General features: G+C 35.9%; 1 protein-coding gene across 3 annotated transcripts; it reads left to right on the top strand.

Annotated features, from left to right (window-relative positions):
- The first annotated feature begins 251 nt into the window (after nt 1-251).
- On the top strand, nt 252-23141 carry REV3 (recovery protein 3). Of its 3 annotated transcripts, XM_068639471.2 has the most exons (24): nt 252-480; nt 638-720; nt 957-1011; nt 1339-1388; nt 1520-1632; nt 1805-1847; nt 1997-2065; nt 2788-2898; nt 3032-3203; nt 3329-3420; nt 3510-3688; nt 3779-3926; nt 4629-6201; nt 8634-8864; nt 9293-9591; nt 10182-10324; nt 10471-11062; nt 11519-11665; nt 12591-12866; nt 13448-13555; nt 17512-17717; nt 18268-18571; nt 21914-22525; nt 22837-23141. In XM_068639471.2, the coding sequence occupies exons 1-24, from the start codon at nt 369-371 to the stop codon at nt 23008-23010; spliced, it is 5892 nt and encodes a 1963-aa protein (XP_068495572.1). In that variant the 5' UTR covers nt 252-368; the 3' UTR covers nt 23011-23141. The 3 variants fall into 3 exon arrangements, with proteins under 3 accessions (XP_068495572.1, XP_068495574.1, XP_090159887.1); XM_068639473.1 differs by lacking the exons at nt 252-480; nt 638-720; nt 957-1011; ... (2 more) ...; nt 1805-1847; nt 1997-2065 and having other exon boundaries at nt 3036-3203; XM_090303761.1 differs by lacking the exons at nt 252-480; nt 638-720; nt 957-1011; ... (7 more) ...; nt 3510-3688; nt 3779-3926 and having other exon boundaries at nt 8680-8864.
- Nucleotides 23142-24586: the final 1445 nt, after the last annotated feature.

Below are 24586 nucleotides of genomic sequence, written 5' to 3'. Positions count from 1 at the left end.
AGATTATCTATCAAGGGGAGAGAAAAATTTAAATTTAAATTATAAATGATTAATTAAGACTATATAATTTTAAAATTCAATATATCTGAAACTGCAACATTTAAAATTAGAATTAAAATAAATCAAAATTTTAAAAACGAGAATTTAACAATTAGTAATTATGAGAGTACAGAAAGCAAAAGCCCAATTTCGGCCCTTAGAAGGTAGCGTTGAAAAGAGAGGGAAAAAAAAAAAAAGCGTGAGGGAGAAGCTTTTAATTTAAAGACTTCTCCTAACCACCTAGCGCCAAATTTAATAGACGAAAGCTTCCCCGTCTTCATTCTCTCTTCATTCTTCTTCCACAGAAGAAACACAAGTGAGTTTAAACCATGTCAGATTCACAGTCCAGTACTGAGATCTTCACCGTTCGGATTGTCTCCATCGACTATTACATGGCGCCGCCAATCCCCGACGCCGATATCTGTTATAGTAGCTTCCACGGTACGAATCCAGCCCTAAGTTTTTTTCACTTTCCAAGAACAATCGAATTCTGTCCAAGAACGATCGACAACAATTTAGGGTTCATTCCGCGTTTCAAAGTTTCATCATCTCACTGTGCACTAGTTTGCGTTTCATTGTTTCGTTTTGTTTTACTTAGGTGGAAAGGTGAACGAGGTGCCTGTGATAAGAGTGTATGGTTCTACTCCTGCTGGCCAGAAAACTTGCTTGCACATGCATCGAGTAAGATCACACGTGAAATTTCTTTGTCGTTTAAACCATATTCGGTTAGAAACTATGCATTACTCATTGCTTCATATTTACTTCCCTTTTTTCCTCATTAAGTTTAATTTCAAGTCCTAGCGTTTTTTTTTTACCATAAATGCAATACACACAGTTTTACTATTTTGTAATAAGCGAAATCTTTCACATGGTACTGTTCTTACACTAAAATTGTTTATTCTAATTATTCATCGCAGGCTTTACCCTATTTGTATGTGCCGTGTTCGGATATACCATTTCAACTGGACCAAGGTAATAACAGGTCACATTGACCGGTATCTTTTTTTCTCTATATCAAGCGTGCGTTTGTATATTCATATTTATATTTGAATTTCTTTGCTTTCATTCTTTTAACGATTTTAGTTAATAAGTTACTTATTTTTTAAGTTTTAACTGTTTTTACGTGCTGGATGCAAATTTTATTTAGTTTTCTTTTCTCTCTTTTTACTTTGTAGGCTAGTTTTAATCATCTGGATGATGCTTTTGATTTATCTAACTTTCTTCCGTATTCATGCTTCAAATAAATCTCACATTTTGATTTACTTGATATGCGGATTAAATTTTGTGGTCGTTGCACAGGTGATGCATTCACCTATAAGGTAGCTGCGTCTCTTGAGAAAGCCTTAAAGGTATCCTTGCATGAGTTAGAAAGTGTTTAGTAGCCTCTATTTCAATTTTGTGTGTGCTTATGCTTAATATATACAGTTTCTTATATTAAAGAATAAAGATGTGGCGTCACATTTGGTTGCAACTTTTACAGCTTAAAGGCAGTGCTGGTTCGACAAGACAACATGTACATGGATGCAGCATTGTACAAGCAAGGAAATTTTATGGCTATCATTCACATGAGGAGTTATTTGTAAAGATATACTTGTATCCACTATCCTGATATTTTGTACATATTTTTTATTTGTGATATGTTTCCACATGCATAGTTGCACGTCATGCATATATAACACTTGTATCTACAAACTAAGATAATGGCATGCTTAAATCATGAAAACCTTCGTACTCCAAAAAAAGTTAGCCTTGACTGGTGCCTAAGATATTATCCTCAAGATGTTTCCCGTGCAGCTAGTCTTCTCTTGGTACAATTTCTGGACATTTCTTATAAGTTTGATGCTTGTTTCAAAATGAGCAATTTTTTGTTCACAAGTGGGAAGTATTTATTGAATTTAGTACAACTGAATTTGCTATTACAATGAATAAGCTTTCATCCTGACATTTTCTTTTTCAGGCTGGTGCTGTTCTTGATAAAAGTTTACAGCCATATGAATCACATATTCCATTCATTCTTCAGTTTCTGGTATGTAGATTCGTATGATTTATTGCATCTGAAAGTTTAAGTGAAACTAAAAATGATATGATGGTTTTCTGATTAAATTATCCACAGTCTTTGCATAACATCGTACAAACCTGAAATTTTTTATGTATCTGGCAGCATTCATCTGCAAAAATTAATGAGTATAATTTTATGTTTTCCATTTCTTATTATTTATATGGTTTGGATTTACTTGGTTTGGTTTGGAACATCCAGCTGCTGTCATGTGCTTGGAACTTATGTTATTTGTGCTGCATTTATTCTTTTATAATTTACTCATTTCACTTTTTACATTTTGATAACTAGTTGGTTAATGGTTTGTGTGAAGTGACATTTGCAATTTGTTGTACGTAGGGGGTTATTAGGATAAAAGTATTCTAACATCCATAGTAATTAGGAAAAAATATCCTTAGAATCTTCACATTCATTCCATCAGAGAATGTGATTGTTACAAATAGAGGAGTTGAGAATGTAATTAGCATGATTGTTATTAATGATATATTTATTTATTTCCTCTCATTTTTGAAGTATGTTCAATTGGTTTATTGACATTTCTGTGGGCTACTTATGTGAACAGATAAACTGAATGTATATCTCCATGAGTGTTGTGTACATGATTGCCTTTAGTCCAAATGCAAAATTGTTTAACACATTTTTTTCCTAGTTTTGTGGTTTGTAAATATAGACACTTTGTTTTGTTGTGTTAGGTTGATTACAACCTGTATGGCATGGGTCAATTGCACTTATCAAAGATGAAGTTCCGCCGCCCCTTACCCGACACTTGCAAGAAATTAAATATTGATGGCCAGCATAGAAAGGTGTGTTGACTTTCACATTTTTCATTTTCAAAGTCCCTCTAAATTCCCTGTATTGTTTAACTAATAAACTGCTACCTTTTTCAATGATATATATGTCCCTTATTTGTATTTGATGCTGTAATATTTTGATTAGGCAGATCCACTTGCTCATGCATGTTTAGAGTCAAAATTGTGGGTGTCTTCCATGATTCCATCTGAGTGGATATGGTTAGCCCCAAGCAAATCCAGTGCTTCTTCAAAAGATGAGGCTCACTGTCCTAAACGCCAAAGCATCTGTGAGCTTGAAGGAGATTCTTCTGTGGATGGTTTGTCTGGTTTCATGGCCATTCTGACACAAACACAAACCTGCATGCACATGTATATACTTAAATATGTAATGGTGTCTTCTGCTACTGTTGTTTTCCTCATGAAAACATATCTGTTGTGGCAGAGATTCTTAATCAGCAGTTTAAAATGTATTCATCTCTCTCACAAACATGCTCAGATGTCAACATGGTTCAGTCACTTGTACCAATATGGGAGGTAGCTTATCATCACTGATCTTTCTGTATCTCTATTTTGCATGTTATTTGTTTGGGTTTTATCTAAATTAATTGCCTTAATTGTTTCAGGAACAACAGAAACGGACTGGGATTCATGAGGCTACCATGCCTTCTGATCCTGGCAAACCACTTCCAGAAGATGTTATGAAACTTTTCTCTGTTGGTCTTGACTTTGAGAAAAAATTTATTGAATTATGCAGTGAAGCTGAAACCTCTTTATTTTGTACTCCTCCTGGGAAGGAGTGGAGGTTTGTGTGAAGTGATTTATTTTTACATGATGGAAAATTTATTATATTTTGCTCATGTTGTGAAGCATCAGAACCCTTGAATTGTTGCAGTGAAACAGACATAATAGGCTCAGCATCACCCCCTGCTACATTATGCAAAAATGCCAAATTTCAAAAGGAAGGGACTGACGCCAATCTTGAAATGTTGACTATGGGTGAAATTCAGTCAACTGAAATGATTGGATCAATGGACATAAAGGCAGTAGCTTTTTCTATGACCTTTCTTCTATTATGAATGAACAAGATATTTTCATAATGATGCTTATCTTGTTCTTCAACAAAATAATCCTCTTCTGGGGTTGGGTATTGTTAAGAAGTTCTTATTTCATAGGCTCTGTGTGTGTTTTCTCCGTATTTTGTATATGCTGCCTACAAAATGACAAAAGTACTCTTCCTCATCCCTTTCTTGAAATAGATCTTGCTGTGATTAGTTGCTCTAGTCAGGATCCCATGGAAGATCTACTAAGATGGATTGTTTTATGTTAAATCCTCTATCTTTCTGTAATTGCTTACTTGTAATAACCTACCTTCATTGCTATTTTATATTGCTGATTGTTACAAGAGTTGATAAAGATTATTTAAATTATTTTAAGCAGTTAATATTTTCCCTAGGTTTTTTACTCATTGATTCATTGTTTCATATTATTTATATTTAAAACTGTATTTGTATATTTTCTCATGAACTATTGTAAATTTCAGAAGAGCCTGTTATTGGAATAATGAAATAAGAACCCATTATTTATTTATTTTTCTTAAAAACAGTCCTGCAACAATATCTGAAGGACTAAATGAAGCAAAAGGATGTTAGATTTATCATGGCACCGTTCAACCTTTGATTTTCTTTTAAACAATTTGGTCTATTAAAATTTTCTCTTGAATTTCTGTATTTCCTGCTTTTTAGGCTGCTGATAAGGAAGCGAAAAATCTTCTTAAGTGGCTTGCAACTTCTCAAGCTGCAGAGGATATAAACTCTGATGATGAACTTGCTTATGAAACAATCTTGACTCCCTTGTTGCCTGCTGCAACAATTGATAAGGTGCTGGAGGAAGCTAATATGGCTTATGAGAGTGAGTCCCAGAAGGAGTGTCAGGATATTCTAGATTCAACCGAGGATATGCTTGAGTTGGAGTTACCAAAGGAAAAACCTTCTCTTTCCTTTGATAACAATTATCGCATTGGAACTTCATCAAACATGAAATTACCCCAAGTTGATGGTTCTAATGATGATGAGTTCTCAGGTCAATGCGGTGGTCTGGTTGGATCCCCTTCTCTATCAGAGATAAACAGTGAATTCAAAAGTGCCTCTGAGTACCATGTTCTGCATACTACTGGCACAAGTACAGGTAGTAAAGATATAAGGAACAAAAAATGGGGGTCTTTGCCTCTATCCACAATTGATCAGGTTAATAACAACGGAGAACGAGCTACTTTACTTGTGACTCATCCAGTTGAAAGTGATATTGGAGATTATGCTCACTCAGATCGCCTGAACATAAATGAGGTTAGAAATAGTGCTTGTATTACAAGGAACAAGGACAAAAATGGTTCAGATTCAAAAGAAGTACACACATCAGGTAGTTGTTCTTTACGGGACTTGATGAGGCGAAAGCGATTTCACCGAGTTGAACAAGCTGAAGACGAGCCTGGAACTACTAAAAAGCTTCTTTTAGACAAACATGAGGAACCAAATGAATGCTTTTGGCAAAAACAACTGGATTTAAAAACAATGCAAACTGATGAAGAAGAAATGGAAGACCAAAATGCTAATTTATTTCATGGGAAACTGCCCCTTTCAACTGGAATTGACAGTCGTTCACAAGCTGGTAGGCCAAAAGATGGATGTTTTGAACAACATGAAATGGAAGGTATAGAAGCAAATGCAGAGTTGAGGAACTGTACAGAAGGAGGTTCTGCTTTAATGCATGATGGACCAGGCCTCCATAATCCTGAAAAGTTATGTTCATTTGATTCCATAAATCAATCTGTGGCATGCAGGGGTGAAAACCTTAAGGTTGGCTTGACTTTTACAGACCATGTAGCTTCTGATGCCTATATCCTAAGTCCCTTTGTAGACACACGGTTGAGAACAGCTGCTGTTCATGTAGTCAGAGCTCCCGAGAGGAGTCCACAAACTGATTCTTCTGCTTCAACTAGTGTGCAAAACTCGTTCATTATTGATAGCGTGTCTGGTAAATATAATTTTGTGAATCAAAGTTCTCCCCAAAGCTTATCATTTGTGCAACATGATCAGATGACGTTTTGTGAGAATTCTGTGAAGAAAAGTGATGCAAAGGATGTGCAAGTATTGTTTAGTGAAAAGGTGGATAATCAAAAGGTGGGTGAAAATTTGCTGCATGAGATTATTGGCTCTGAACCCACAAGCAAGAACCCTCCGGCTGATGAGAATCTTGAAAGTAGAACAACCTCTAATACCCATTTACATTTGGTTGAAGACAGCTCAGATGAAATGCCAGGTTTTAGCTTTATCCTCATTGATCCAATTTTCCCCATTTTTTACTTTGTTTCCATTGTTTCTAGTTTTTCTGTATACATTGAACTGGTTTTGGGTCTGTGTTTCTCCAAAGGAATTTTGGTGAATCTGTGATGTAGTCTCATAGCATACCTTGTTAAACAATTGAGCCTATCTCAATCTAGGTTATGTATTAATATTCAGCTGCCATTTTCAATATTTTTCTGTGGTGCTTAACCTACCATTTTCTGGAAGGGCCAGTGTACAGCTCTTACAAAGGACACCGAGATAGTGCTTTTATTTTGCTCTATTTGTGTAGAAGTCCAACCATTTAGAAAATTTTATAGCAAATATCCTTTCATTGACTTCTTACACTTCATCATTTGGATTGAATGCTGATTTAGTTGAAATTGCCACATTGTCAATAAATTTTCACGGGTGGATACCTGCATGTTTGGCATTGTTTTTGCTGGAAGACAAATAGGAAGTAGTACTGTGAATGTTAATATCTGATAGAAACTCATGAGGCTAGCAAACAATTATTTTATTAATGGACATCCTACTTTTGCACTGGAAACTTGTATATATGAATCTTGGTGACTTGATATTGACCCACCCAGGAAGTAACCTTTAGTTGGATAGGGAATTTCCCAATATCCAGAATATTCAAATACATTAAATTTGAATTGTTTTCCTTTCAAATTGTTTATTTTTTAAAGATGTTTTGTTTGGATAGAACAATTCAAATTTATTGAATTTTAATTTTCTTGTCTGGATAAAGTATTTCAATTACCACCAAATACACAAATGATCACCAAATAACACTAGTGACGTTGATAAAAGAAATCCCTGCAAGCCTCAACCAAAAATAATCATTACAAACTTCAACTGAAATAATCTGTTCGACACACCGAAAAATAGATCCATTGACATTTGTCAGTAAAACCCTAACAAAGATCAACTTAGTAGCTTTAACCTACAATGGCAAATAAATAATCCCAATAATGTCTAACAAAAATATCCTCTATTGATTTCCATTAGAAAACACTGACATTGGCCAAAAAATAGTCTTATTGGCATCAATAAATAAAATTTAGTAGACAATCTATTTTGAAAATATGTTTTTTATAATAATGTGATCACTGAGAAAATTGAGAAATTATACAATTAGAATGGGGAAAATCGAGTTTCATAGTCAAATAACGCTCTTAGACCTAGATTTATTTTTCTTTTGCTTTCGTCTTCCTCATTGTAAGTTAAACCTTTTGGGTTGATTCCCTTATGATTTCCCATTAAATTCTGAGGTTCTGTTCAGTAAAGTTTTGTTTTTCAACTTTATGTAACAGTTTGTTTTAATCCTCTAGTCTATTTGAATTCGAGTTTCTGTCAAAGGAACTGTTTTTGAACGCTTGTTGATAATTCAGTTCTTTTTTTAATTAGAATTCTTGGTTAGTTCGCTTAGTTCTAATTAATCTCTTGTTCATTTAGTTCAAGAGGTAGAAGAAAAACATCTTACGAGTAGACATATGGAGACGAGTGAGATACTAAATACATCCGTAGATTTTGTTGAATTTGATTGACGCTTGTTTGATTAAGTTTGACATCTTGTGTGAATTGAAGGATGATAATATTGGAATAACCAATGAGGGATTCATGGGGAATAAACTTGGGAGTCAACCTGCTCTGTCTATTGTTTTTTATCATCTACTTTATTTTTTGGACAACAAATTAAAACCTCCCTTTTACTTCATTGTTATTACTAATCTTACTATTTTGCAGATATGGTTGATATCGGTTTGAAAATAGCATTTCCAATGCTGGTTGTGAAAACTTTGACTAATGTTGGTCGAGAAACAGTTTTGATTTACATTCCGATCGATGCTGGTTGAGAAATAATTTTAGTTGATATCAATCGAAAAAATCATGTTGACTAACATCAAATTAAAAATAAGACTAACTTAAATTGGAAAAAAATAACTTTGTCAGTGACAATAACAAAAAACTCCCATTGATTTTAACCTAGCAACACCAACTTGGGCTGAGTTGAAGAAAAAATATGAAGCATTTCAAATTTTTACTTTTTCGGGGGAAGTTGAAATTCTCTAATTCTAAATAATCAATTAATTTTATAAATTCCTAATGTTGTAATTTCTTTTAAAATTCCCTCTTCGAGTAACATATTTTGTCATAAAGCGTTTCAAATTCTCTACAAAAACGAATGACCCTATAAAAGTTCTCCATAGTTCTGCATCCAAACACACGACAAAGCATTTTATGAAATTTCTACACTCAATCTTTGTATGTTATGTAGCCGATACCCATGTGGTGGAGGAGACTTGGTGATGGTTATTGATTATAGTTTGTTATGCTTCTAAGTTTTGTGGTCTGATCTTATTGTGTGTTTGATGAAACATCACATCGGCTTGTGTTTATTAGTTGAAGGGGATGATGATCTGGATGTATTTCTTCCGATTTCTGCAAGGATTTCTAAGAAAGGGATGGAAACTTGCAATGAGTATGTTACAAATAAAACCTTTACATCTAATGGGACAAAGGTTGCCACCACTCACTATCAAAATGATGGCTCTCACCTGTACCTATTAACACCTAAAATGTTGCCTCCTTCTGTGGATACTGTGCATAGATGGCTACTTTGTAATGAGAGAGGTATCTACTAAACCATATGTGTATTTCATACTTGATCAGTGATTTGTTTTACCCATATTACTTGCTCTAGGAAATTCACTAAAGAAAAACGTTGGCTTCATATCCAAAGGGTAAAATGTTTTTCTCAATTCATTTTATAGGTTGGTCACTGGCAAAATGTTGGTTTTCTTTTAGCCAGTTATCATTGTTAACAAGAGATAGTATAAAGGTCAAGAATGGAGTTCATGTCTTAGTCGGACAGACACTGTTTTTAATTTTAGTAATTAAAGAGAGCTTGCTTCACAAGCTTTTACAGCTTATGAAAAAAATAATAATAATGCATACAGCTAAATATACAGAACTTAAACAAATAAAAACATTTTTGTACATCTATAACAATTATGACAGGTAACCTACATATGGTTATAGTAATCTTCTTCTCTCTTCAGGGCATATTCCTTATCATGTACATCAAGAACCTGATGCAGAGAACAAGGATAAATGTGCTTCTGAGACTGAACCTCCTCTTAGGCCTAAGCTGCATGAAGATGCTGATACAGAAAAGAGGGCTCCGTGCAATGGAGAAGGACAAACAGAAAGAGTGAAAACACACCTAGATGACTCACAAGATACTCCTCAGACATCAGCCCCGGATGGAAAATCAATCTTTACCCCTCTAAGTCAAACTGGATTTCGAGACCCTGCAAGTGTTGGCTGTGGACAGCAACTGACATTACTTAGTATAGAGGTATTGGAGATTGTACTCTCTTTTTCTTTTCAAGCTAAGACGTCCGTAGCTTCTAAAGTTCCTTCACATCAATCAAATTTTCATGTTGGATTCTGATTTTAAGATCTCATTTTAGGTATTTGGTGTTGAAAACAACTTTTTCCTGTCATTTCCTATGAACCAGATCCTTGATATGGGTTACAGTCAAGTATGATGTTAATAACTCAGCCATCATGTTGAGTTCTTTTATTACTATTATTAGATACTTTATGGTGTTTATTAAATCAACTTGCTATGTTAGAGTCAAAAGACTAGCCATTAATTTTTTATTATATTGAATTAAAAACGAAGGATACTAGTCATTGTTACCTGCTTATACTAATACTTTAAGGGGGGATCAAAATATTTTTATAAGGATTATGGAATATATTAGTCTTTTGGTGCTTGTTGCTAAAAGGTAATGTGTTTTTTTTTTTAGACTTTTAAGTTTTATCATCCTTGGACTATGTTTTTAGACTTTAAATAAGCTTTTGCTGGTTTTTCTAAAAATGAAAATCTTTATAGGATTGTTTCTCATATAGATCTAAGTCTAACATGACTGTAATTGGTAGATTCTTGCAGAATCTAGAGGAGACCTTTTACCTGATCCTCAATTTGATGGCATCAACATTATAGCCCTTGGTTTTCAGAACGATAGTGCTTCTATTATTGATGTTCTAGTTCTTCTACACAGTAAATTTGTACCTTGTCGGAGGTATGGTGATGTCTCTTTGTGTACCCATTTTCTTTCTTGATTGGTCTTCTATTGTTACAAAATTTTTGTATATTCGTATATACTATATCTCTTACAGGATGATCACATCTAAAAAATTGCTGTTCTTATTCTTCATTTGTTTGCAGAAATGTCGATGGTCTATCTGGCTCGAAAGTATTGGTTTTCACTGATGAGAAGCTATTGTTAAAAGAATTTATAAAGATTGTGTCTTCATCTGACCCAGATATTTTGATGGGTTGGGATATTCAAGGGAGTTCTCTTGGTTTTCTAGCAGAAAGAGCATCACATCTTGGTTTGGGATTACTTAATAATCTGTCTCGCACTCCTTCTGAGTCTTTGAATTCTTCTGAAGATATGAAAACTTCTGAAAAAGAAATCTTGGAGCTGGACATTAATGACACGCCTAGTTTAGATTGTTGTGTGCCAGAAAATTCAGTAATTGAGGATGAATGGGGACGGACACATGCTAGTGGAGTTCATGTAGGAGGCAGAATTGTCCTTAATGTATGGCGATTGATCCGTGGAGAAGTTAAATTGAACTTATATTCTGTTGAATCTGTTGCTGAATCTGTTTTGAGGCGGAAAGTTCCTTCATTTCACCATAAAGTGCTGACAAAATGGTTTTCAAGTGGTCCTGGACGAGCCAGATATCGGTGTATCAAATATGTTATAGAGAGAGCAAAGCTGAACCTAGAGATATTAAACCAACTTGATATGGTAAGGTAGCATTATAGGCTTATTGCCAAAATAAGGATTTACTGTTTAAGTGCTTGTTATGGCTACAATTTTACCAGAATCTAGTCTAACTTGGGTGCATTTAAATTTCAAAAACGTGTTCAAGTTATTTTAATCTCTCTTTAAATCTAATGAATGATAGAGTAATAGATGTGTTCAAAGAGAGAGAAAAGAATGAAACATATGGTGAATTTGTTTCTCAAACATGCTTTTACTTATAGAGTCAAATACAGAGAATAACCATTACTACCATTATCATAAATGTACATACAAAATCTCTTGATATTTCCCTATTTGCAATAGTTCTAACAAGGTCATTGATCCACATTGTTTATGCAAGCCCATGTCTACTTGGATTCCTTAATTAGATTTATACTGCTTTAAGTAACAGTTACATTTTCTTTAATTTGTAGATTCTTGTTTGTTTTTCTTCTGCAGGTGAATCGAACATCAGAACTTGCTCGTGTCTTTGGCATAGAGTTTTTCTCTGTTCTCTCTCGAGGATCACAATACCGTGTTGAATCCATGTTTCTGAGGTTGGCCCATACACAAAACTATCTTGCTATCTCACCTGGAAATCAACAGGTTCTCACAAAGTTCCCTTATTATTTCCTTTTCATTTGTAGATAACTGAATATGATGTTGAATGTTTGTAATTGTATATGGTGACATTAGTCCGGAGGTCTTTTCCTTATCTTGCTTGACAGTGTTGAGTTAAACTCTGTAACATTTTCAATTGTCCACCATCCTCCTGACATGATTTCATTTGTCATTTGTAATATATGCTTTTGCAGTATTCAGTTATTTAATATTTCATACCATTTTTTATTATTTTATTTCTTTTAGATGATGTTCTTATAACTAAGAAACCCTTATTTGATAAACTGGTTTTCCTTGACACAAGGAAGTAGATATCAAAACTAAAATAAAATACAAGTTTTAATAAGATGTTCAAACATTTCACCAACCTTTCCTCTGCTGCCACAGCCAACTCTCCCATCAATACTCTTCCAAGCTTTTCCTTCCCCACCCATACCCAAAAGAAAAATACTCATTATTTAAAGAGGGGGAGGAGGGAGGTTCTTCAAATTTATAGTTCAGAGCATACCCTGCATGTCTACTACTAATATTGAATGCAATAGGACAACCATGTTGAAACGTGTCATTTTCTCTCCTCATTTTTCTAATTTCTTGTGTTATTTTAGTTACGAGAAAGGAGATTGGATTTGATAAAGGAAAAAAGTAACAATAAAATGTTCTTGGGTGGGTTTTGTATTCAGTGCATCACGAGGTTACTAATCCAATCATCTTGTTTAATAAGTTTTTATCTCTATCAACATTTGTTTCACTTATTCACCATTGAAACAGTTTCGAGATGCATTGCTGTTCAACTTATCAAGTTGTCCCTTGTATTTTTTGTTATTCCGATGCTTCCTTTATGGTCTTTTTAATGTTTGCTTTTATCACCTGTACCCAAGGGGTTAATAACACGTTTTTTTTTCTCATCTAGGTTGCTTCTCAACCTGCTATGGAGTGCCTTCCTCTAGTAATGGAACCAGAATCTGGATTTTATTCAGATCCTGTTGTTGTGCTTGACTTCCAGTCTTTATATCCATCCATGATAATTGCATACAATCTTTGCTTCTGCACTTGTCTGGGTAAAGTTGTGGGATCAAAGGCCAATACACTTGGGGTTAGTCCATTCTCACCAGAGCAACATGTCCTGCAGGAGTTAAAGGATCAAATCTTGCTCACTCCAAATGGTGTTATGTTTGTACCTCGCAAGGTGATTCAGTCAATATTTTTTCCTTTTCCGATTCTCTAACTCTTTTGATATTTTGAAGTCCTGGACTTAATATTAATGGAACTGAATGAATGCCATAGATTTGACAGAACTGTAAATTGTGGGGCTGGTTTTTCATTAGCTGATCAGTGTATTCACTCTATCTTTTATTTTTCTGTATAGTTTCCTTGAATCTTGACCCACTGTTTTCCATCTTCTAATTCATTGTGCAGACACAGATGAAGCATTCTTGCTCCTAATATTAATGGAGCTGAATGAATGACTTAAATTTGCTGAATTTATAATTAATGAAAATTATGTGGATAGTTTTTGTTTAATTGGTCATTGTCCATATCCCAAAGACCATACACACAGAATTTTGTTTCATCAAAATTAGTACTAGTTGTTTTCATTTCTCTGTACAACAAACTGTTACGTTACGTCAACATTTTCCTATAACCCAATCAGTATTTGTATATTTTGTTTGTATCTTTTAGCCACAGAAAATGTTTCATGTATTATTGTAAGTAACTCTTGTGGAAAGGATTAAGTAACTTTAAACTGTACTGTACTGTGTCATACAGGTTCGAAGAGGTATACTGCCCCGCTTATTGGAAGAAATCTTAACTACTAGAGTTATGGTAAAACAAGCAATAAAAAAATTGGCTCCTACAGAGAAAGTTCTTCAACGGGTATGGATTTGAATTGGAATTGAATACCTTTTCATTGTGCCCAGTGCTTTTATGAGTACAAAACTCTAGAATCTATGCTCTTTCGTTTTTGTTAGATGTTACATGCTTAGTCCATACTTTTTGTATGTTTCTTATCTATACATACATAACCTTATGTGTTCATTATACATAAGGGATTAATCCTATAACTCTTTATTTTTACTTTATTTTCACATGGTATCTAGAGTTAGACTAAAATCCTTGACTTCTTGGTGAACCTACAGTTCACCGGTGATCTTTTTTCCGCCACCGCCGTTGTTCTACCACAATCGCCGTTTGGACCGACGACACCTTTGTTCAGATAGTCTCGGCCAGGTGACTACCACAACGCAAAGATCGTGACAATCAGAACTTCAACATGCCTCTCCATGTCGCATCACGCCCACCACTTTTCGCCATGCATGGTGGGTGTCTGAACAAACCCTTTTTTGATGGTGATTACCAATGTTGGGATCGCCTAGTCGTCCTTGTTGGATCTACCCTTATCATCTTGATCGTAGTTGTTTGAATTTTTAGGGTTTTTCTCTCCTTTTCATCTATGGTCTATTTTGTTGCCACTATGCCTAATTCGTCCATCTATCACAAGTCAGGCAAATGGCATCACAAATGTGAACATTGTCATAAGCTAGGCCATAGAATTGACAGGTGTTATGTCTTACATGTCGTCCTCTTTGATCTGCTGTAGTTATCCAAACTGCTCTTTTGCAATCCTATACTTTCGGCCCTACTTCATTTGATACTTTAGGATAGCCTGCTATTTTCAATGAACTTCTCAAATTGTATGAGGATCCTCATAACTCTACTTCTACTATGTTTGTTGCACACACAAATACATCTTTTGTTGGCCTCACTCACTCCAATTCTTTTGGTCCTTGGGTTCCAGATTCGGGTGCAATAGATAATGATATTTATGTTCCTAGGTCTTCATTTAACTTATTATTCATTAGTCGTCTCATTCGTTGCCTTGATTGTGTTATTTCTTTTACCAAATGTTTTATTTTTTTACAAGACCAGAGTTTGGGACAAATGATTGGCATCAGATGTGAGTCTCATGCTCTTTATCACTTACGAGCATGTGCACATGATTGCACGGTAATGGATTCACAATCTTTCCTTTATGCGTAACTAGGTCATCTTAGTCTTGCCAAGATTCAACAACTTGTTCCAATTTTTTCCAAGTTATCGAGTTTGTCTTGTGAGTCGTGTCAATCAGGAAACACAATCGTAGCTCTTTTCTTAGTAGTGTCTCACAACGTGTTTCGTCTTTTTTTGTCTTAGTTCACTATGACACTTGGGGACCAAGTCGTGTTAAGTCCAATTTAGGATTTCAATATTTTGTTATTTTTATTGATATAATGCCGGTGAGTATCTTTCTCATTCTTCATCAAACTCATGTGCTTATATACCTCAACAAAATGGGATGACTGAGTGTAAGAATAAACATCTTGTTGAAATAACTCGCACAATTTCAATTCACGGTGAGGTTCTTTAACGTTATTTGGTGTGATGTTGTTCTTAGTGTGTGTTATCTCATTTATCGCATGTCATCTTCAGTCTTAGATAACAAAATTCGTCATTCTATTTTATTTTCTCATGAACCTTTCCATCCTTTTCCTCTTAAAGGTTTTGGATTCACATGTTTTGTTCATAATTTTAGTCATGGTTTTGATAAATTATTTGTTAGGTTACAAAAATGTATCATTTTAGGATTCACTAGATCAGAAAAAGAATATAAATATTTCTCTCTCTCTTTCAACCGCTATTTCATTTCAGCAAATATCACCATTACCGAGTCTTTCCTTCTCCTCTTGTGTTTCCATCTAATCAAAGTCAATATCCCAGTTGTTCGTGATCCTCCTGTTGTGTCTAATGCATCTAAAGATCTCCCACCTCCACCAACCTTTTAGGTGTACAATTGTCGACTGACTTCCCATTGTCCTTCTAGTGCCAACTTTTCCATCCCTTCCGGCTTCAACAATTGAACCTATTTTTCCCATTGTCATCTGTAAAGGTATACGCTTTACCTGTAACCCCTCTCCTCATTATACTCCTTTAAGTTACCATAGATTATCTCAACCCTTTTATACATGTCTTTTGTGTGAAAATCTGAAGATGGTGTCTTAGCCCATCCTGGTTGGCGCCAGATCATGCTTGATGAAATAAGTGTTCTTTTGAATGGTGGACCTTGAGAACTCATTCCTTTACCTTTTTGGAAATCTGTTGTTGGATTTTTGCTATCAAAGTTCGTCTTGTGGCCAAAGTTTTGATTTGGACTAAGGTGGTACTTTTTCTTTAGTGCAAAAGATGGCTTCTATTTGCTTGTTCATAGCCATGACTGCTCTTCAACGATGACTTCTTTATCAACCGAATATCAAAAATACTTTTCTTAATAGGGATTTGCAAGAAATTTATATGGAGCAACCTTCAGGTTTTGTTGCTTAGGCAGAGTCTTCTGGATTGGTTTGCCATCTTTGCAAATCTTTATATGGCCTCAAGCAATCTCCTAGGGTTTAGATTTGAAAATTTAGCAATGTTGTTCAACAATTTGGTATGACTCCCAGTGTGACAGATCATTAAATTTTTTATCGTCACTCGAGTGTTGTATCTATTTAATAGTATATGTTGATGATATTGTTTTTATAGGCAATGATTACGATATCTCACAGGTGAAGCAACACTTTTGTTACCCGTTTCAAACCAAAGATCTTGGCAAACTCGGATATTTCTTGTGGATTGAGTTACCACAATCTAACAATGGTATTATTATCTCTCAAAGGAAGTATGCATTGACTATTTTGGAGGAAACTGGATTAATGAATTCAAGATCTGTTGACACACCCATGGATCTCAATGCCAAACTCCTACCTAATCAAGGGGAGCCTCTCTTTAGATCCTGAGAGTTGTAGAAGATTAATTGGAAAATTGAACTATGTTAATGTTACTCGTCCTAACATGTGTAGATCAAATTGAACTAGTGTGGTGAATCAATTTCTTAATTCTCCATGTGTAGATCATTGGAATGCAGTCATTCGTATATTGAAGTACATTAAAGGTTCTCTTGGAAAAGGTTTGCTATATACAATAATCATACTAAAGTTGTTTGTTATTCAGATGTTGATAAGATAGGATCTCTTTCTGATAGAAAATCCACTTCCGAATATTGTATCTCCATTGGCGATAACTTGATCTCCTGGAAGAGCAAGAAACAGATCTAGTACAGAAGCATGATATAGAGTTATGGCTTCAGTTACATGTTAGTTTATTTGGCTTAAACAATTACTTAAAGAATTTTGGAGAGGTCACTCAAACGACAATCAGACTGCTCTTCACATTAGCTCAAATCCTTTCTTTAATGAAAGGATCACCAAACATATTGAGATTGGAAGATTGTATATGGAGACATCCAGATTGAGTTTGTTAATTCGAATGATCAATTAACAGATATTTTCACTAAATCTTTTACGGGACCTAGAATTGATTATATTTGTAACAAACTTGATACATACAATTTATATGCACCAGTTTGAGGGAAAGTGTTAGATGGACTTAGCCCATACTTTTTGTATGTTTTTTTCATCTATAAATACATAACTCATACACAAGGGATTAATCCTATACCTCTTTTTTTACTTTATTTTCTTAGTTTAATATTTATTGCTCATACTGTACAAAAGAAAACACTAAATTATGACTCTTGTAGTTCGGAGGATATTCTGAAATCCTCCAAAAAAAAAATTGAAAACAAGAAATTGAGAAATTTTATAAAATATTCCAACCAAATGTATGCTAAATATTTTTAAGTTATTAGTTTATGAACTTTCTTATATCTGATGTGTATTATGTAGGGAATGATTCTTTTATTTACGTAATTTAATCGGTTAAATAGAATTTACCCAGTAATATAATTATCTTTTCAGATATTTAATGCGAGACAGCTTGCTTTGAAGCTCATAGCGAATGTAACATATGGCTACACTGCTGCTGGATTTAGTGGTCGCATGCCCTGTGCAGAACTTGCAGACAGTATTGTCCAGTGTGGTCGTAGTACACTGGAAAATGCTATATCATTTGTAAATCTACATGAAAAGTGGAATGCTAGAGTTATCTATGGGGATACTGATAGGTAACTACGTACCAGGTGTAATTAGATTAAACTATAATGTCTCCTGTGATTTGCCAAAAGCATACCGAGGTCTCTTATGTTGGGAGTTCACTGATCTTCATTTTCAATTTTAGGGATTGAATTAGAGAGATTGGTTTGGAAGAGAAGTTGGGTTTAGAAACCTTCAGATCTGAAGTTGTATTATTACTGCTAAAAGCTCACTCTATTCTTGGACAATCCCCTTAAAATAAAAGTAGCAAACAAGTAAAGGTTACGATACGATGAAGATATCCTACATGAAAATTACATAGAATCCCCTTTGTATAACAAGCTTTTATTGTCAACATGTTTTTTTGCCAATAATTTCATAATTGTTAAGTCATTTCTTTGAACTCATTTTTTTCCTTAGGTAATTAAATATTTTCCAACAGCATTTAGGTACAGTTGGCTGGGTTCTGTAACAATTGAAAGATAGCCGGTGGTTAATTTTTACTGTAGTATCATTTCCTTGCTTCATGATTTTTTTTTAGTGTATTAAAAAAAACTAATAAAGTGATTGTATTTTCTGCAGTATGTTTGTTCTCCTTAAAGGACGCACTATGAAAGAGTCCTTCCAAATTGGAAGTGAGATTGCCTCTGCCATCTCTGCTATGAATCCTAACCCTGTCTCCCTAAAGATGGAGAAAGTTTATCACCCATGTTTCCTTCTTACTAAGAAACGATATGTTGGCTACAGTTATGAAAGTCCTCATCAAACTGAACCAGTTTTTGATGCTAAAGGTATTGAGACAGTTCGCAGGGACACATGTGGTGCAGTTGCAAAGATAATGGAGCAGTCTTTGAGGCTCTTTTTTGAGCAACAAGATTTATTGGAGGTATAAATACTAGTAGATTATGTCTTTTATGCATCACATTGAAAGTAATAGTTGTTTAAAAATTGTTATAGAGAGAGAAGATGAGAAACGTGTCATGAATTCCTGTATCAATTACACAGCGAAGCCATAACAGGTCATAAAATGCAAAGACTATAGCTACCCTGATTATTGTAATTACTAGGGGTGGTCATGGATCGGATTTTTCAAAATCCAATCTAGATCCAATCCAAATCCAAATAAATGGATTGGATTTAAAATCCATATCCATTTTAACTAGATCAAATTTAAATGGATTTTTTTTAAATCCATTTACCGTGGATTAAATCTAGATTCAATCCATTTTGTTAATTAGATTAAATCCACTTTGTCAATTATATTAAATCCGTTTTGATACGGACACAGACTAACTTGGCTCGAACTGGGCCTAAGTTGACTCAACCTGAACGCGGACCAACACAGTTCGACATCGACCCGGGTCCGGACGACTCGACATCAGCCCAAGCCCGGATGACTCAACATCGGACGGGCCCGGACAACTCAACATCAGCCCGCGCCCGGACGACTCAACATTGGCCTGCGCCCGGATGACTCGACAATGGCCCGAGCCTGGATGATTCGACATCAGCTTGAGCTCGTTCAACTCAACATCGGCCCGGGCCCGCTCAACTCGACATCGATCTGGGCTCGCTCCACTCAACATCGATCTGGGCCCGCTCCACTCTACATCAACTCGAGCTCGAACAACTTGACATCGGCCAGAACCTGGACGACTCGACATCGGTCCGGGCCCGGTTGTCTCGACATCGGTTCGAGTCCAGACGACTCGACAATGGCCTGGGCCCAGACAACTCGACATCGGCCTGGGCCCGCTTGGCTCGACATTGGACAGGGCCCAATCGACTCAACATAGACCCAGGCCCGCTCCACTTGACATCGGTTCGGGCCCGTTCAACTCGACATCGGCCCAGGCTCGGGAGACTCGACATTGGCTCGGCCCAAACGATTCAACATGGGCCCGAACCCAGACGACTCGACATCGGCCCGGGCCCGCTCGGCTCGACATTAGCGGGGGCCCAATCGACTCGACATCGACATCGATCCGGGCCTGCTCCACTCGAGATCGGCTCGAGCCTGGACGACTCGACATCGGTTCAGGCCCGGTGACTCGTTATCGGCTCGACATTCGCCAAGGCCCAATCGACTCGACATAGACCAAGGCCAGCTCCTCTCGACATCGACCCGGGCCCGGGGCCAATCAAGTCGACATTGGCCTGGGCCCGAGAGACTCGACATCGGCTCGGGCTCAAGAGACTCGACATTGGTTCGGGCCCGTTCGGCTTGCTATCGGCCCGAGCCCGAGAGACTCGACATTTGCCCAGGCCCAATAAACTTGACATCGGCCCGGGCCCGTTCAGGTAGACATTAGCCTGGGCTTGCTCAGCTTGACATTGGCCTGGGCTCGTTCGACTCGACATCGGCCTGGCCCGGGAGACTCGACATTGGCCTGGGCCTGCTCCACTCGACATCGGCCTGGGTCTGCTCAGCTCGACATTGGCCTGGGTAGTTCGGCTCGAAATCGGCGCAGGCTCGGCGACACGATATCAGCCTGGGTTGCTCTACTCGATATCGACTCGGGCCAACTTGGTTCGACATCGACTTCGGAATGCTCGGCTCGACATCGACTCGGGAATGCTCGGCTTAACAACAGCTCGGGCGCGCTCGGCTCGATATGGGCCCGAGATTGTTCGGTTAGACATCGGCCTGGGCCCGCTCGACTCGACATCGACTGGATTGTCTTGGCTTAACTTGGATCAGACCAAGTCACAATCTATCCCAAATGCAATTTGGATAATCCAAAAATGTATCCAATCTATATCTAATCCATATCCAATTAAATGGATTGGATATAAAATCCAAAAATATGGATTTGGATTTGAAATAAATCCATTTAAATGGATTAAAACTAATATGGATATTTTTCCTGCCGGTTGACTCAAAACACCTTCGTGTGCCTTTTCTGTGATGAACACCTGAAAACACAAAGACAAAGGGCGCCCTAGCGGCCGTTTGCACTCCGACGCTCAAGTCAGTATTAAGGCTAGGAAACACAGAAACTGTATAATCTTGCTACTGTGTATGTTTAGCGGCGCAAGAGACTTCTCTCTTGTCAAGTTTGTAACCTTGCGATTTATAGACTGAAACTAGGGTTTCCTCTCTACCTGAAATGGGCTTTTTCTGATGGGGCGGGCCCAACACTGTTGTTACCGTACTCTTAGGATAACCTAGCGTGTGGGGTCCCTAACTGGAGTGCGACCTCTGGCGAGTGATCACATGGGTGCCTTCTCGTGCACCTGATATCTGGGGTCACCCGCCTCTGGGAGTGCCCTAGCTGTTCACGTGCCATGCATGTAGCTCACCCTTGGAACACGACCCTCACAAGTCATATCTTTCCAGTGGCTTTACACTTTGTGTTACGCTTGAACGCGTCATCCACTCTACACGCACGGGTTCTCGTGATCTAGGCTTCTCCCTTACAGATGACTGGTGTGTGATCTGGGATCCACCTCTCGTGGCCCATCTTTACTGTTTGGGTTTCTGATGTCCGACTTCTCCACACTGTCTAGTGACGGTACACCCTGATGATTGATGTCTGACCACTCTTGACTCCTTGGCGCACATGCTTTGCGAGGTACTGGCCCACGCCTCTCGTGGGACCCGATTACATACTAATATCTCTTTTTTTCACAAGTTGAGGCACTCACCCATCTCATTCATCCTACTTAAATTTTATGGGTTACATCTCCCTCTATTTCTTTGTTGTCTTTTATGCTGGACCCTAGATATTAAGCGTGTTACTTTGTGCAAATTTTTTGCTGCTACATAGTGTGAATCTGGTTCAATACGTGTCGTGTATTTGTCCACACTGTTTTCTGCATAATTAGTTTCTTGGATGTTGTATTCACTTTATCTGATTTTATTTTTTTGTGAAAATATTGTAATGGAAACTGTCTTGGTGGAAAGTCAATATTGTAGACCCTTTGTACAAGCAATGTCTTTGTTAGAAGAAATGATGTAAAGAAACAGTAGAATTCCAATTATTTGTGCTGGATACTTCATCTGAATTCATGCTTGTTAAAGAAGTGAAAGGAAAAACAGAGACATGATAGGCAGAAAACCCATGTTAGGACGGCAGTGATTAGTGTATATGCTTAGTGCATTAAATACAAATAATTAGAGGATATATAGTTTCCTCTAGATCAGATATTTTGTTGCCTATAAACTAGTACATAATAAATGTATAATATTCATCAAGGCTTGATACTATTTATTTGCTGCCTGCAGGTGAAGACTTATTTGCAACGTCAGTGGAAGAGGATTCTTTCGGAGAAATTCTGCCTTAAAGATTTTATTTTTGCAAAGGAGGTTCGCTTGGGTACCTACAGTGCAAGAATGTCATCACTTCCTCCTGCTGCAATTGTGGCCACTAAGGCAATGACGGTTGACCCTAGGGCAGAACCACGTTATGGTGAGAGAATACCCTATGTTGTAATCCATGGAGAGCCTGGAGCCCGATTGGTTGATATGGTTGTGGATCCATTGGAAGTTTTGGCAATTAATTCCCCGTTTAGAATAAATGATTTATATTATATTAATAAACAAATAATACCAGCTTTACAGCGGGTATTTGGACTTGTTGATGCTGACCTCAACCATTGGCTTTTAGAGATGCCTCGTCCCACAAGGGAAGCTTCGGCAAAGCATAAATTAACTTCAAATTCCCATCGAACCAGAATTGATTATTACTATCTTTCAAAACATTGTGTATTATGTGGTAGGTTGGTCCAGGCATCAGCCCGTTTATGCAGTCAATGTTCTGAAAATGAAGTAGCTGCTGCAACAGCAGTAATAAGTAAGACTTCGAAGTTAGAGAAAGAGATGCAACATCTTGTTGCTGTAAGTATATTTGCATGTTTTTCATCTATTGTTTATTGTGTTAAGGATATTCTAGAGATTGTGTAGGTTTAACTCTTCTTTCTTTCTCTTATTTCACTCGTGGGGGGGAATTTGCTGTAGTATGACAGGCTGTCTATTACTTGGCTTAGCTTCTAGTTTTCGTTTGCATTTGGCTCTGTCGATTTTCCACTTGTTTGTTCTATATCAACGAACCACCTTTTTACTTTTAGTAAATCCCTCAAATTTGATTCTTTGTGTGATGCTTTTTCTTTTTTGCACTGTTGATGGTTATATTTTTAAAACTCTTGTAGATATGTCACCATTGTGGAGGCGGTGATAGGCTTCTTGAAAGTGGTGTGAAATGCACGTCCATTTCATGCTTGGTGTTCTTTGAGAGGCGGAAGGTTCAGAAAGAACTGCTAGCTGCCACCCATATTGCTGCAGATACAGACTTGTACCCGAGATGCATAGTGGAGTGGTTCTGAAAGCTTGTTTTGCTTGCTAGTGTAACATTTTCCTGTACAAAATTGTAAAAATATCTCTAGTTTTTGATAAGTCAAATCAAATTTGTATAATTTTGTAATGTTGTAATCAATCAGGTGTAAAGTTAAGTTAATCCCCGAGGATGTGCATTCATCAATGCTGCAAATTTTCTTTTACAATTTTCTTTCATGAACACATAGGGTGTGTATTGGTGAGATTATGTCTCTGCTTCCTGCACACAATCCTAGATTGCGAGTGTTTTTAATATTTTCCCTTAAAAATAACATTTTGGCTGAAAAATTAGTTCCGAAATATATTGAATTGAAATGTTTCGGTAACCTTTTTTTAAAAAGATCAGTCTGAAAACAAAAAAAAAGATGTTTTTTAGATTATTTTTTAGGAATATTTTAGCTAAATTTTATTTAGTTTAAAGCTTAGACAACTGTATCATGAGAACGCATGCTTTCTACAATTTTTTTAATGATATTAATTAATTCTATAAAATCATAGTATGTGAAATTGGACTATTATATCTGTTTTGCTTAAAACTTAATTAAAATGTTTAAGGAGTGATATTTTTTACAATATCATTTACTGATGGAGTGATGTGCATGATAAAATTATTAGTGTTAAAATCTGAATGTGAATGTGAGTACGTTAATAGTGTTAAAATGAAATTATCACTAAAAAGAAAATGCTGGAAAAGCTTAAAGGTGTTTTTTCCCTTCTACTTCCTTGTTTATAATCAATTAATATTAAAAAAAGCTTTATTTCACACCGTATATAAAATAATTCAATTGAGTTATTGTATAATTTAGTTTCTTAATTCTTTTTGTTTATATTTAGTTCTCATAATTTCTTGGTTGTTGAAATTAAAATTGAAACCACCGTTCTAGATTTGATTTAAAAATTTTACAACAAAATTAATAAATGTGTTATTTATTTATGCAACAAAAGGATCCTAAAATATTTAAATAGAAGTAAAAAAAACATAAATGGGTAAAATTTCAGCATTATTTGTTTAACTTTTAAGTGTTCATTTTATTCTTGTTACTTGAGTTTGAGATAAAACAGTTAAGTTTTACAATTAAGAAATTAAAAAATTATTATAAGTAAATTCTAACGAAATTGACTATATTAATATTTTAAATTATCCAAAATACATTCAATTATCATATAAATAAATAATCAAATATGTTATCTACAAAATTAAAGTAAAATATAGCAACAAAAAAAACTTGCAAGAAAGCATGAGTTTAAGAAAAAAAACTAAAAGAACAATTAAGTGGTATAGAAAAAGTAAAACCATCTGAATATAATTAATGTTCTTCATTAAAGATGTTAATCTCCAATTGTGGTAAAACCAATATTTTGAGGTAATGAAAATTAAAATTATAAAAATGTTTTTCACATTTATAGAAGCTGAATACCAACTATTTTTCTTCAGTCTAGGCATAAAATGGTTTTCAGGAATAATTTTTTTTATAAGAACAATGAACTGAAATATTATTTCCAGGTAAATAAAAAAAGGTAATTAACATTAGTTAATATTTAATATCCTGAGTTTTTAATAAAACA

This window comes from Phaseolus vulgaris, chromosome 6, assembly GCF_051622355.1.
Source record: "Phaseolus vulgaris cultivar YP4 chromosome 6, ASM5162235v1, whole genome shotgun sequence".
Lineage (NCBI taxonomy): Eukaryota > Viridiplantae > Streptophyta > Magnoliopsida > Fabales > Fabaceae > Phaseolus > Phaseolus vulgaris.
Note: the sequence above shows the minus strand (reverse complement) of the source record. Positions and strands in the feature narration are given on the sequence as shown.